Source organism: Beta vulgaris, chromosome 3 (genome assembly GCF_026745355.1).
Source record: "Beta vulgaris subsp. vulgaris cultivar EL10 chromosome 3, EL10.2, whole genome shotgun sequence".
NCBI lineage: Eukaryota > Viridiplantae > Streptophyta > Magnoliopsida > Caryophyllales > Amaranthaceae > Beta > Beta vulgaris.
Genome location: NC_079204.1, coordinates 34,984,623 through 34,999,931, shown reverse-complemented (window position 1 = coordinate 34,999,931; position 15,309 = coordinate 34,984,623). Strand labels below are relative to the sequence as shown.

General features: G+C 34.3%; 1 protein-coding gene across 4 annotated transcripts in view; it reads left to right on the top strand.

The window, feature by feature from the left end:
• Positions 1–13,977, top strand: part of LOC104883497 (sugar transporter ERD6-like 16) — a 40,386-nt gene extending 26,409 nt beyond the window's left edge. The window contains exons 9-18 of one of the 4 annotated variants that reach the window (XR_788569.4): positions 5–97; positions 211–291; positions 374–568; positions 671–730; positions 825–878; positions 5,323–5,382; positions 7,153–7,267; positions 7,355–7,539; positions 12,884–12,951; positions 13,701–13,977. Coding sequence is in view for 1 of the 4 variants with exons in the window: in XM_010668027.4 (XP_010666329.2) it covers positions 5–97; positions 211–291; positions 374–568; positions 671–730; positions 825–878; positions 5,323–5,382; positions 7,153–7,267; positions 7,355–7,488 (792 nt within the window). In the remaining 3 variants the exon portion in view is untranslated. Of the gene's footprint in view, positions 1–4; positions 98–210; positions 292–373; positions 569–670; positions 731–824; positions 879–5,322; positions 5,383–7,152; positions 7,268–7,354; positions 7,771–12,883; positions 12,952–13,700 lie in introns of those variants that run through there. The other 3 variants (XR_002038844.3, XR_788570.4, XM_010668027.4) reach the window with 3 other exon arrangements.
• The last annotated feature ends 1,332 nt before the right edge of the window (positions 13,978–15,309 follow it).

Below are 15,309 nucleotides of genomic sequence, written 5' to 3'. Positions count from 1 at the left end.
TTAGGCAAAAGCCGGTCGCAAGAAAGAGTTTATGGCGGCCTTGAGGATCCTTCGTGGCCAAAATGCTGATATATCTCGTGAAGCAGCTGAAATTGAGGTATACCTAAGTATTAAGCAACGTCCTTTACTAACACAACGTAGCAAATCTTTATTAGTGTCATTTTACATAACAATGCAAGGAAACTTATATTTGCTTGGATATTTTCCTAGGATTATCTTATGATTCTTGAAACCTTACCTAAAGGCAGCTTCCTAGATTTGTTTCAGAGCAAATATATTCGAGCAGTTATTGTAAGCAACAGACTTCTTTTATTTCTATAATCATTTTTCACCCTAGTTTACAAACACTGATTTGTTTTCGGTCAATATGTAGATTGGAATTGGTCTAATGGTGTTTCAACAATGTGTTGGAATAAATGGAGTTGGTTTTTATGTGAGCCAAACCTTCGTCGAGGCAGGGCTTTCTTCGGGAAAGCTAGGAACCATAGCTTATGCTACTATACAAGTGCCAATAACCCTTATTGGAGCAATACTAATGGATAGATCTGGTAGAAGACCACTCATCATGGTACGTATGCATACCTTTAACCTACTAGATGAAGCGAGTTTTCGAATAAAAAACTTCCAACTATCTTGGAGGTGCTAATATAATTTTGTTGTAATTACAAAGATTTCTGCCATGGGAACATTTTTTGGTTGTTTCATCATAGCCACCGGATTCTTTCTCAAGGTGATTTCTCTATACGCTAAACTGTTTCTACTTTAGCTTTTGTGTATCTCTTTAGTCTTTAATCTAATCGTATCAAAAATGATGCGTGTTGCAGAGCTATGGGCTCCTTGTCGAATGGGTACCCACTTTAGCAGTTGGAGGTGTCCTGGTAAGCTAAGTTTTTGTTAAGTTTGGTTAATTTGTTGTTTTTCCCTTCTCATTCATTAATCACACATATATATACATCCTTCATCTAGAGTCCTATTAGGAATAACAAACCTATTCCTAATATCTATCTTAAATAGACAATGTTTATCTGAAATAATAGATAGATTTCTAACACCCTCCCTCAAGTGGGAGCGTGCAAATCACGAATGACCAACTTGGACAACAAAAATTCAAATTGAGTCCTACCAAGTGCCTTTGTAAAAATATCTGCCAGCTGAAACTTAGTAGGGACATATGACAGACTCATAAGACCTTCAGTCACAGCATCACGAACAAAATGACAATCAGCCTAAATGTGTTTAGTACGTCCATGGAGCACCAGATTCTTGGCAATATATAAGGCAGATTGACTATTACAATATAATCGCATTCCTACAGGATACTGAACTCCAAGATCACCCAGTAACTGCTTCAACCACTTTAGCTCACACACAACATCAGCAATAGAACGATATTTTGCCTCTTCAGATGACCGAGATTCTGTAGGCTGCTTCTTAGTCTTCCAGGAAATAGGACAGTAGCCCAACAATACAAACCACCCACTCAAGGATCTCCGAGTAATAGGACAACTAGCCTAATCCGAATCACACAATCCCTCAAGGCGGAGATCACTATCTGAACGGAATAATATGCCCTGTCTTGGATTTTTCTTCAAATATCGAACCACTCTCAAAGCGGCCTCCCATTGATACACCTTAGGAACCTGCATAAACTGCGACAAAATCTGTACAGAATATGCCACATCATGCCTCGTAACAACAAGGTAAATCAAGCTGCCCATCAGTCTGCGTATACTTCCGTTGGCTCATAAAAATTCCCTGCGGCCCCCTCGCAATCTCGAGGCCAAGGAAATATTTCAAAGCACCTTAATTTTTCATTTTGAAACATTTTCCAAGGTAAGCTTTGAAGTTCAGTAAAACTTCCTGATCATTTCCTGCAATAATCATATCATCGACCTAGATGAGAACATTCAGCTGAACGTTATTTTTGGTGAAAGTAAACAAGGAATAGCCGGAGTAAGACTGCTTAAACCCATATGCTTTCAAAGCATTTACTAATTTGGAAAACCAACATCTAGGTGCCTGCTTTAACCCATATGCTTTCAAAGCAGTTGCTAATTTGGCAAACCAACATCTAGGTGCCTGCTTCAACCCATAAAATGATTTTTTCATCCTGCACACTAGATTAGTATTGTTCCCCCGAAAACCAGGTGGAATTTTCATGTACCCTTCTTCCTCCAAATCACCATGTAAGAATGCATTGTGGACATCCATCTGATGAATATCCCACTTCTTTACTGCTGCAATTGCTAGGAAAGTACGTACTGTAGTCATTTTTGGTACCGAGGCAACTGTTTTGTTATAATCAATTCCTTCCACCTGATGATGCCCGAATATAACTAATCTAGCCTTCAACCGCTGAAGATTTCATTTCTCATCATAGTTTTCCGTATACACCCACTTGCTCCCCAAGGCCTTCTTGGCGGGAGGAAAAGGTTGCAATTCCCATGTGCCTTGATCTTCCAGAGCTTGTATCTCAGCTCCCATGACGTCACGCAACCCGTCATGTTTCATGGCCTCTTTAAATGATTTGAGAGGGCGCCCTATAGTTATAGCTGCTAGAAACCTGCAATGTTTAGCAGAAAACTCTTCACAACTAACATAATGTGTAATAGGATAGAGAGTACCTGAGGACGACGTCGAAACAGGTGCCTGAGTTGATGAACTTTTCTTTTTCACTACAGTATGAGTCACAAAATCTTGCATCTTTTTATTTTGGATTTTGGTTCGTTTCCCTCTTCCCAACACCTCAACATTCTCCTCGCTACACCCTCCCTGCGGTGGCGCTCCACTACGGAGCACCCCACGAGCTGCAGGTGGGCCATCCTCACGACCCATCGAAACATCCACCTCCGGCGCCCCTCCTACCAAATCACCAAGGCGTCCGTCAACCGGCACGGGGATTTCAACCAGGGGCATATGCATCTCCTCCTCACAGTAGTCCACACTATCATTTACATCAGGCGACACTGGCAATGATGCAGACTCACCAAAGGAGTACGTATGTTCAATAAACTTCACATCCCGGTAAACAAGGTATTTCTTAGTCTCTAAATCATATAGTTTCCAGCCCTTTTGAGTATAAGAATATCCAAGAAACACACACCGTCTGCTCTTAGTAGCAAATTTATCACCCCCATGAGAAATATTATAGGCATAACACAAGCATCCGAAAATCTTTATATATGTCATGGCAGGTGGCTTACCATACAAGCACTCATATGGGGTTTTATAATCAAGGACAACCGAGGGGGTTTGATTTATCAAATGGCAAGCTGCCTGCACACAATCCCCCAAAAATTTCATGGGAAGGTGAGCCTGAAACCTCAAAGCACGTGCAACATTTCAAATATGGCCATGTTTTCGCTCTACTCTACCATTCTGTTGTGGGGTTTTAACACAAGAAGTTTCAAAAATAATCCTTTGTTGCAAAAAATAAGGCTTAAGGCAATTAAATTCAGTACCATTATCACTGCGCACACATTTAATTTTTTGATCAAATTGACGATCAATCAAAGCCATAAAATGCAAAAACATAGTCTCAATCTCCAAATTATTATATAGCAAATATGTCCAAACAGAACGGGAAAAATCATCAACTAGTGTCAAAAAATATGAAGCCCCACAAGTAGACTTAGTTCTATAGGGTCCCCATAAATCACAATGAACTAATTCAAAAATCCGACTAGCTCTACTATTGCTCTTACAAAAACTAGTTCTAGGTTGATGAGCATGAAAACATACATCGCACCCATCTTTATTGCAACTAAGAATACTAGAGGGACTTACACACGGTAAATGCCGCAAAAGTTTCTCCAAAGGGTGACCCAACCTCTTATGCCAGATATCAATAGATTCCATGCCATCCACAACATTAATCTTCACCTTGGAAACGCCTTGGAAAAAGAAAAGTCCATCTTCCCGCTCACCCGCTCCAATCAGCGTCCTCATCCTGCGGTCCTATAAGACACATAATGTTTTAGTGAACTGAACGATACAATTTTCAGAATCTACTAAATGCGGGATGGAAATCAAATTACAATCAAGATTAGGCACAAATAAAGCATTATGGAGCTTAAGATTTCTAGGAAGAATGACATCTCCCTCATGAGTAGCTTCGGCAGAACTACCATCTGGAAAACTGACTTGACATCCAAGAATTTTACATGCTGCACACAACTGCGAAAACTTGCCTGTCACATGATGTGTAGCACCCGTATCAATTATCCATAAACACTCACCAGTCATACGATCTTTTGGTTTACACATGTTCAGCAAATCCAAGAGGTTCTGCCACTATTCAGTTGTGATGCCTGCCCATCTTGCGCTTGCAGGGTCACGACGCGCCTAGCACCACGTGAGTATGTGCGAAGTGGAGAAGCAATTATGAAGGAGCAAAGAAATCGAAATTGTGAGGAAACGATGAAGGAAGAGAATCGAAAAAAAAATTCTGAGATGTTGTTTTCCGGTTTTTGTCAGGTTCTGGGGTTCGGTTTTTCTAGTTTGTTATTCAAGTTGGTCAGGTTCTTCGAATTCTCAGGTGCTGTTTTCCGGTTGTTTCAGGTTTTGGGTTTTGGTTTTTCCCGTCTGTGTTACGAGTTGGTCAAGTTCTGGTGTGCGTTTTTTTTTCTCGATGATATGTTTCGGTTTTTCGGTTCTTGGGTGGAGAGGAATATTTTAATCTCTGGCTCTTGATAGCATGTTAAGTTTGGCTAATTTCCTGTTTTTCCCTTCTCATTCATTTATCACATATATATATATATATATATATATATATATATATATATATATATATATATACATCCTTCATCTAGAGTCCTATTAGGAATAACAAACCTATTCCTAATATCTATCTTAAATAGAAAATACTTACCTGAAATAATAGATTCCTAACAGTTTTTAATTAAACAACTAGTATTTGGGCCCGGGCGATGCCCAAGGTTTTCTCTATACTACAATTTAGTAGTAGTTAAATAAGACATTTCATACTCATTTAAAAAAGTCATCTCATTCATTATATGAATTTCAAAAGTTTTCCATTCATATATCATCATTAATTTTGATTGAAAAAACATTAATGGTATGGTGGAGTAAGGGTTGGATCTATTTCTTTCATATTTGAGGTTGTGGGTTCAAATCTTCATGTCAACAATTTTTTTTTTTTTTTTACTATATGAGAAAGACGTGGATAAAATACTATAGAATGAGGGATGGTGACACGTGGTGCATAAACATTATTATACACACCTTTTAATATATTTGTATAGATGCATCATATACTCAACCAATTACTCGGCGTTTCTGATGTATCTTGTATTCTGACAGACCTATATATCAGCATTTTCCATCGGCTTTGGTGGTGTTCCTTGGGTTATAATGTCCGAGGTAGATACTTCAGCTAGCTCTTACTTTTCCCTCATACATCATGTTGTCCAAGTTTAACTTGACATAAAATATTCCATAAAGATTAATTTTTATTAGTAACAATCATTTACATCTGTAGAAACCAATATGTATATAGGTAAAGCTTAGTTTTAACAAGTGAAAATAACAGCAGTTCATTATCAAGTAGGTAAATGGAACAGTTCAGAAGTCTTAGTTTCCTAGGTCATATACTATTATACCTCGCTCCGTTTCCTAAAGATCTTCTTTGTTACTGTTCCTACAGATAACAAGGAGGATCTATTTATGTGGGGTATGGTGTGGGTAAAGTAGGAAATAGAAAGAGGTTAAGATAAATAAACAAATAAAAAAGGGTTAAAGTAGGAGAGAGAAACGGAGTAAAATTGAATTAATAATGTAATGGTGGACCATATGATAGAGACATGAGAGGATAAAAAGGGGAAAAAAATTCTAAATAAGGAATAAAGTAAAAAGGAAAGATCTATTGGAAACGCACTTAAACGGAAAGAGAGAAGATCTTTAGCAAACGGAGAGAGTAATCAATAACACTATCATTATACATCTTTTATAATAATGGACCCAAATTTATTTTTAATTGCACATTGTCACCTACTAATATCTATTATACAAGTCAAATAGAGATATATGGTACCCCTTATGAAAAGACTGTATAACCTTTAATTCAACAAAAATTATAACCTATTAAGATTTTTATCAATTATAACCCTTGTTAATTTAAAATATGTATATCAAATGAAGTTCAAAGTTGCTATAATAAACTGTTACAAAAATATGTATAGTATGAGGAAAAGCTTATGATTGAAGAACAAATTAACATACTAAAAAAATTTCAAATCAATTCCAAAACCCAATACATATAATTTTAGTTATAACTGAACTTTTATATGCAACAACATTACCAATATTCATTAACAAGTCATAAAATAACGAGAAAAAAGAGAGGATAATCTTATCTTTTTAATTCACGGGGATCCATAATTGTTGAGTGTGTTCTTTAATTATTATAATTTGTCCTTTAATTTTTTTGGCAATTGTAATTTCTATTTGTGTCAGTTAAGATAATCTTATCATTTTACTTCTTAGAAGAATTATGTACTAACTATGAAAAAAAAGCTCATCTCTAGTATATCAGCCAAAACAGGTGTAGATGCTGTTTACTTAAAATTACATTAATACTATAACCTCCAGTATATTTATTACTAATAATAAATGGCAAGGTCAATTATGTCAATTTTAATGCCATTTGTGCATCCTATCATGTGTGATCTTTTTAATCCATCACATAGTAATATGCAATCAAAACAGAAGTTATGGAAAATTTCTCACAAATTAAGTATTGACAAAACAACTTGACATAAAAACTTTCAAAGAAATTTTGACATAAAGAACAAAATAATCAATCAAACAAATAAAAAACCTCACAAATTTGATTTGACAATAGAACATTACATTTAAATTCGCATCACAATTTTTAAATACTAAATACAATCTTCTTTGCTTTTCTATTGAAACAACTTCTTCATCAAAAAAATTTTATATTTTGTATTTATACAACATAGCAATTTATTAATGAATACTAATTGATTATAATTTACATCCTTCAAACTTACATTTAAATGAAATTTAAGAATAATTGCCAAAATAATTCATGCATGCTTTGCGTGCATATAAGACTAGTGCATTTGAAATAAAATCAGAAGACTTACAGTTTGTTTCATTTCTTTCTACAAGATATTTCCAATAAATGTGAAGGGTGTTGCTGGAAGTTTAGTAGTCCTTGTGAACTGGTCTGGAGCCTGGCTAATTTCTTACACATACAACTTCATGATGAGATGGAGCACATTTGGTAAGCAGAGTTTGAAAGCTACTTGTATTATATTTTTTCGCTAATGAATTGGCTAATTATTTAACATTGTCTTGTCTATCCTTTTAGGTACTTTTTATATATATGCTGCATTTTGTGTATTGACGATCCTATTCGTAGCGAAATTTGTGCCTGAAACAAAGGGGAAGACCCTTGAAGAAATACAGGAGTCTATCAGGTCAAAAAGTGAAATCTTGGAATAAGTGTTCCTTAACTTGTCCATAGACGATGGCTGTAAGGAAAGATTAGGCAAGGTACGTGCCTATCATTTGGAATTCATGAATAATCATTTATGTTTTTCATTATAATGCTAGCACAAATATGTAATTGAGTAGAGAATTCTGATGAACAATATAGACTATAGACACACTTGTCTAAATTGGGGGGCTGATCATTATTATTGATATATACTGTTTTGATGTCTCAAAAAACACTAGACTTGTGGTTAGAATTGAAGGTGTGAATTCAGTTCAACAGTTCAGTTATAGTTATATCTAAATAATTTAGTACATACCAGTTCTGTTTACGTACAATAGTTAGATTTATTAACACTTAAGTTCAGTTTAGTTAACAAAATTTTCAATTCAGTTTAATTCAGTTATTTTTCTTTCCAGGTTCAGTTTAGCTGTATTTTAAACCAGTTTTATTCGAACAGTTAAATCAACAGTTGAACTTGAATTTGTAGCAATTAAAACACGTTGTAGTTATTTTCAGTTATTGACAATAATCACATAAGTTCGACAATAATCGCATTGATTCGGGTAGACGTTAGTCACATTCTTGTATTTGTTTTGAAAAAATGGAACTTCGTGTCGGATTTTGGCCAAATGTTTTCCCGGATTCGGTTAAAATTAACGTGGCAAATAAGTGTATTGTGACACTTGGCTGGAAAAAACCCGATTGTACTTCACAAAAAGGTGTATGAAAGTGACATCGATATATGTGTACAAGACCGATATATTCGACAATTCAGAATAAGACAATTTTATATAAGTCAATATAGAAACTTTATTTGTATGCAAATTACATCATTTTTGGTTAAAAAGGACGTCTCATATTTATATCAATTCTTATAAACTTCCTCGAAAGATGAGTTATTTTTTTTTTAAAACGTCGATTAGATCAATGTCTTACTCTGACTATATTCAATCAATGGATTAATATGACTATATTAGTCATTAAGCTCTATGCATTTAATTTGAAAACTGAAAACATAGAATCGTAAAATAAGTTAATAGTGGATTAGCTCAAGGTATCTATGTGAATCGATAAGTTAAATCAAGATAACAATACTCTATTTAAAGTTAATCTTTAACAAGTTATATTCAATTTGAAACTCATGTATCTTAGCCAAAGTAAACTGAAAGAAATTGATATTAGGTTAGATGACTGTATCATCGTAAGTCGGTAAAGTAATTGAAAATCAAAACATTTACTTCAATTGAAACATGTTACTGGAATGAGTGTATCAATGTAAGTCGATGAACTAATTCAAGATAATAATAGTACTCAACTTAAGCTAGTCACCATTAACTTAAATTCATTTCGGAAATGAAAGCATCTAATTCAGTTGCAACAAATGTAGAACAATGTAACTCGGTAGATTGATTCAATATAACAATATATAGTCCATTAAAGTTGATCGTCTCTAAGTGAAATTCATATTGAAACTCAAAACATCTACTTTACCTGTAATAACCTTATTTTTAAAAGTATTTATTAAATGCTAATTATAATTATTAACTTAATTATATGTTGAATATTCTTATTTTATTTAAGTTAATGTATTAATTGGATGACATATATTTAGTAATAAGAAGTTTACTTTTTGATTTAAATATACTTATGAAATCTGAATTTGTTGCTTTGTAATTTATTTATATTGTAATGCTTACACATATTTTGAGTTTAAGTTATTTCAAATTAGTTGAGTAGTATTTGTTTTTCTAAAAATGCAAATCACAATCGCTAACCCTATTGTCGGTCTATTAAATAGCTAAATGCCCCCTTTCTCAGTTTAATTTGGCTTATCCCAACCCAAACCTTTCAAAACCTTTCTCTCTCCCATGAAACCTCAAAACCCCAAATACATCACCCCTGTTTTTCTCTCTCGTAGTGGTTTGTCTCTCTCCCTTCGGACCTCTCTCGCTAGCGTTTCCTCGGCTCACTGGAGCCTCTTCTCGTCTAACCGCTTCAAACAAGCGGGGTTGCTTGTACCATTTTTCTCTATCACCTGCTTCGTTGCTGCCATTGTTGTTGTGGATACCAGTATTGTTGCACCAACTTCCCTCTTAGCTTGGTGGTAGTGGTACCACCGTTATTCTTCGTCGGTCGGAGTTGTTGTGCCGCTCCTTCCCTTCATGAGTTCAAGTCCCTCTCCTTTGCTGAGTGTTGTTGTCGAGGTTGTACATTTGTGCACGACTAGTGATGCCGCCACATGCTATTCTCCTCCCGCCTCTTTTGTTAGATATCGGTTCAGCGAGTTGGTAAACCAAGGTTCTAAGCTTGTATGGTTACAAAACAACCAAGGGAGTTACAATAAGGCTGCTAGTGAGAACTACAGCTAGAATAAGGCTCAAGGTAAGCGGTTGTGATGAGTCGCAACGAAGTTGAAAGATTTGCCAACGTAGTTTCTGGTACTTTTTCTATTAACTCCGTTCCTGTTAAAACGTTGTTTGATTAAGGGGCGACCTATTTTTTTGTTTCATCGTCTGTCCATAAGAGCCTAGGGTTAGTAGAGTTTGAAGTAATATATCTTTCTATTAGTATACCTACTAGAGATATCATAAGGTGTATCCAATTGTTTAATAATTTACCTCTGGATAGGAAACTGTGTATTTCATTAAGATTTTGGCCAAATGTTTTCCTGGATTCATTTAAATTAACGTGGCAAATAAGTGTATTGTGACACTTGGCTGGAAAAAACTCGGTTGTACTTCACAAAAAGGTGTATGTAAGTGACATCAATATATGTGTAAAAGACTAATATATTCGACAATTCAGAATAGGACAATTTTATATAAGTCAATATTCAAACTTTATTTGTATGCAAATTACATCATGTTTGGTTAAAAAGGACATCTCATATTAGTATAAATTCTTATAAACTTCCTCGAAAGACGAGTTAAACATTTTTTAAAACATCCATTAGATCATTGTCTTACTCCGACTATATTAAATCAATGGATTAATATGACTATATTAGTCATTAAGCTCTATGCATTTAATTTGAGAACTGAAAACATAGAATCGACGTAAAACAAGTTAATAGTGGGTTAGCTCAAGGTATCTATGTGAATCGATAAGTTAAATCAAGATAACAATGCTCCATTTAAGTTAATCTTTAACAAGTTATATTCAATTTGTAACTCATGTATCTTAGCCAAAGTAAACTGAAAGAAATTGATATTAGATTAGATGATTGTATCATCGTAAGTCGGTAAAGTAATAGAAAATCAAAACATTTACTTCAATTGAAACATGTTATTGGAATGAGTGTATCAATGTAAGTCTATGAACTAATTCAAGATAATAATAGTACTTAACTTAAGTTAGTCATCATTAGCTTAAATTCATTTCGGAAATGAAAGCATCTAATTCAGTTGCAACAAATGTAGAACAATGTAACTCGGTAGATTGCTCCAATATAACAATATATAGTCCATGAAAGTTAATCGTCTCTAAGTGAAATTCATATTGAAATTCAAAACATCTACTTTACCTGTAATAGCCTTATTTTTAAAAGTGTTTATTAAATGCTAATTATAATTATAAACTTAATTATATATTGAATATTCTTATTTTATTTAAGTTAATGTATTAATTGGATGACATATATTTAGTAATAAGAAGTTTACTTTTTGATTTAAATATACTTATGAAATCTGAATTTGTTGTGTTGTAATTTATTTATATTGTAATGCTTACACATATTTTGAGGTTAAGTTATGTCAAATTAGTTGAGTAGTATTTGTTTTTCTAAAAATGCAAGTCACAATCGCTAACCCTATTATCGGTCTATTAAATAGCTAAATGCCCCCTTTCTCAGTTTAATTTGGTTGATCCCAACCCAAACCTCTCAAAACCTTTCTCTCTCCAGTAAAAACCTCAAAACCCCAGATACATCACCCCTGTTTTTCTCTCTCGTAGTGGTTTGTCTCTCTCCCTTCGCACCTCTCTCGCTAGAGTTTCCTCAGCTTTCTGGAGCCTCTTTTCCTCTCGCCGCTTCCAACAAGCGGGGTTGCTTGTACCATTTTTCTCTATCATCTGATTCGTTGCTGCCATTGTTGTTGTGGGTACTAGTGTTGCTGCACCGACTCCCCTCTTAGCTTGGTGGTAGTGATACCACTGTTATTCTTTGTTGCTCGGAGTTGTTGTGCTGCTCCTTCCCTTCCCAGCTCGCGTCTTTGTCTCTTTCTCCTTTGCTGAGTGTAACACCCCGTATCTTTTTACCTGTTTAGTAATTAGTTATATTATTTTAGTTTATAAAAAAATATTTAAAATGTTCTTTTATTAAATATATGTTATTTCTCACTTATTAACCTTATCTTAGAAGAGCCAAAAGTTATTCCCTAAATTTCCTCAATTTCCTAGGTTAGGTTAGAAGCCAAAATCTGTCATATTAGTGTTATAGGGACAAATAAAATTGGAAATAGAAAAGAAAGAAAAAGAAAGCAAAAGAAAAAAAACAACAAAAAAAAGAAGAAAAAAAGAAAGTTAGAAGAGGGGAGTAGAACTGCAGAAGAAACCACGACCCTTTTTATTTTCCCTCTATACTCCATCTTCCTTTCTTTCTTTTTCTCCAACCTTCAACTCCATTAAAACTACTAATTTCTTTATCAACCATCATCACTTCAATTGTTGTTCATCTTTATTCAATATTTTCTCAGTTTTTGTGGGTATTTCGAAGAGAGAGAATTGGGTTTTAATACTTGCAATTTTCGGGTCATAAATTGGATCGAAGTGGAGATTTTCGGGTTCTCTTATAGTGTAATTTTTCTCTCATTACTTACCCCAATCAAGTAAGATTCCTTGTCATATTTTAATTTCAGTTTTGGCTTAATTTCGAATTGGAGTTTTGTTAATTAGGGTTCATGAGCTAAATTGAATTGGGGGTTTTTTATTATGAATGTTGGGTGTATCTTGATTGAAAGGAATTTTGCTTTTTAATAATAAGTTTATCAACAAGACCCGTGACTCGTAGGAATTACAAGTCATATTCATAATTTGTGTTTTTCATCAGTTTATGTGCGTTTTTAGCCAAAATTGTATTTCACAAAAGATGTTCCTATCGAAATTTCACCCAAGATAGGCTCAAGAAACGTTTCATTTGGACTTCATAGGAGAAATTTATCTCGATTTTAAGTTTCCGCTAAAATTAAATACAATGCATGTTATTTTCATGTAGTTAGTAGTATTTACAGTTTGACTTTGTTGACCGGTTTGACTTTTGTTGACTTTGGTGTATTTTTTTTGGATTAAATTTATAGTGAGTTGTTTTTAAAGGTAGTCAAGGCTCATTAACTAGGTTATGTCGTTTATTTGTAAACTATGTAAAGTATAGTCATGTGATTTATACCATATTATATTATATTGTAGATCGCGGGTTTGTAGAAGAACCCTTTTGACTTGTAATTGAGATTGGTTGACAATGGTTTGCTAATAAGGTAATATTTCATACTAAGCTTGTACAGATTATTACAGAAAGTATTTCATATTGATTTGTGATTTATATTGAGTTTGCAATCATTTTTACGATGCTATTTATTGAGCTTTTAAATTTTTTTGACTATGTTTATATCAAAATAATTTATGAGATTATTTAAGATATTATTAAAAGGAGGAAGTTCTTCGCGAGACAAGTTTGAGTTTGTTAAAAGAAGGAAGTTCCTCGTGAGACAAATTTGAGATTATTAAAAGGAGGAAGTTTCTCATTGTTATTAAGTTTGTATAAATTATGGGGTTGCCGGTAAGTGCTATTCCTCGAGTATGGAAGTATGTTGAGTATACAGTGTCTCAACAGTTTATTTTAGTAGTTGAGAGTATATTGATCAATACTTTTGCCATTCATCTTCCTTCTTGATACGTTATCAAGTTAGGGGTATGCAAACTAGGGACTTTGCTGTTTACCTTATCTAGTGAGCCTAACTAGCTCATTGGATTTTTATTACTTCCTACTCACATATTTCAAAGGAGTTATAATTGAAAGTTTCCCAGAATGGTTTAGAAAGAAAGTAAAGTAGATTTGAATTATTTGAGGTTGTCTATTATATTCAAGTTGAATGTTGTACAAGTGAAATGATTTTTGTGGAATACTATATATGTATTCCACCTGCACATTGGATAGTTCAAAGTCGTTATTGGTATGAAATCTTGCTCAACCTTTTGGCTGATATTACATGTCTTCAATGTGCAGGGCTTAATGGCGACTAGCTTATGTTGGGGTGAGAGCGTTGACTTAACCTATATGTAGATTTTTTAAAGTTAAGACATCCGCTGCAATAGTTTAGAATTATAGTTTGTTATAGGAGTGTATTAACTAATTACATTTTCTTTTAGTTGTAATAGTTAATAATTAATTTATGTATTAGTAGTAGTACCTTTTGCCTTGTTGTTATTAAATGTTTAATAACCGCGACATAACAACCCTTGAATTGTCCATGCTTTGTAATCTAATATGTTTTCTAAAGAAAGTGGAAATTCAGTATTGTTACAATGAGTGTTATTGTTGAGGTTGTACATTTGTTCACGACTAGTGATGTCGCTGCATGCTATTCTCCTCTCGCCTCTTTTGTCAGATCTGGGTTTAGCGAGTTGGTACACCAAGGTTCTAAGCATGTATGGTTACAGAACAACCAAGAGAATTACAATAAGCTTGCTAGTGAGAACTACAACTAGAATAAGGCTCCAGGTAAGCGGTTTGTGATGAGTCGCAATGAAGTTGAAAGATTTGCCGACGTAGTTTCTGGTACTTTTTCTATTAACTCTGTTCCTGTTAAAACGTTGTTTGATTTAGGGGTGACCTATTCTTTTATTTCATCGTCTATCCATAAGAGCCTAGGGTTAGTAGATTTTGAAGTAATTGATTTGCCTATTAGTATACCTACTAGAGATATCATAAGGTGTCCAATTGTTTAAAAATTTACCTCTGAAGATAGGAGACTGTGTATTTCATTCAGATTTTATAGAACTCAATTTGGAAGACCTAAATGTTATTCTTGGGATGAACTGTTAGGTTTCTACAAGGCCAAGATAGACTATGAAATTTAGAATGTAGTTTTGAGAAACCCTCTGGGGAAATTGACCTCATATAGACGTTTTGGGAAGCCTAAGAACTTTGGGGTTATTCCTACGATGCAAGTGAGGAAATTAATGAAGAAGGGGTGTGAGCTATTTCTCTGTAGTGTGCACGATGTGAGTAAAGAGGTTGGGGTGAATATTGAGGATGTCCTAATTGTGAATGAGTTTATGGATGTATTTCTGAGTGAAATTTTGAGTATGCCGCCTGTTGGAGCTATTGAGTTCACCATAAACTAAGTTCCTGGAACTGCACCTATATCAAAGGCACCTTATAGAATGGAACCACCTGAGATGAGTGAGTTGAAGATGCAATTGCAAGAGTTGCTAAATAAGGGTTATATTAGGCCTAGTGTGTCACCATGGGGAGCTCTTGTACTTTATGCGAAAAAGAAGGATGGGAGTATGAGGTTGTATATCGATTATACAGAACTAAACAATGTAACCATCAAGAACAAGGATTTATTGCCTAGGATAGATGACCATTCGATTAGTTAAATCGATCGAGCGTGTTCTCGAAGATTGATTTGCCTTCGGGGCATCACCAGTTGAGGGTAGCTGATAAGGATGTACCTAAGACTGCATTTAGGATGCGTTATGGTCATTATGAGTTCACTGTAATACCATTTGGGTTAACTAATGCTCCTGCCATATTTATGGATTTGATGAATAGGATTTTCCATGAGTTGTTAGATAAGTCCGTGGTGCTATTCATTGATGATATTCTA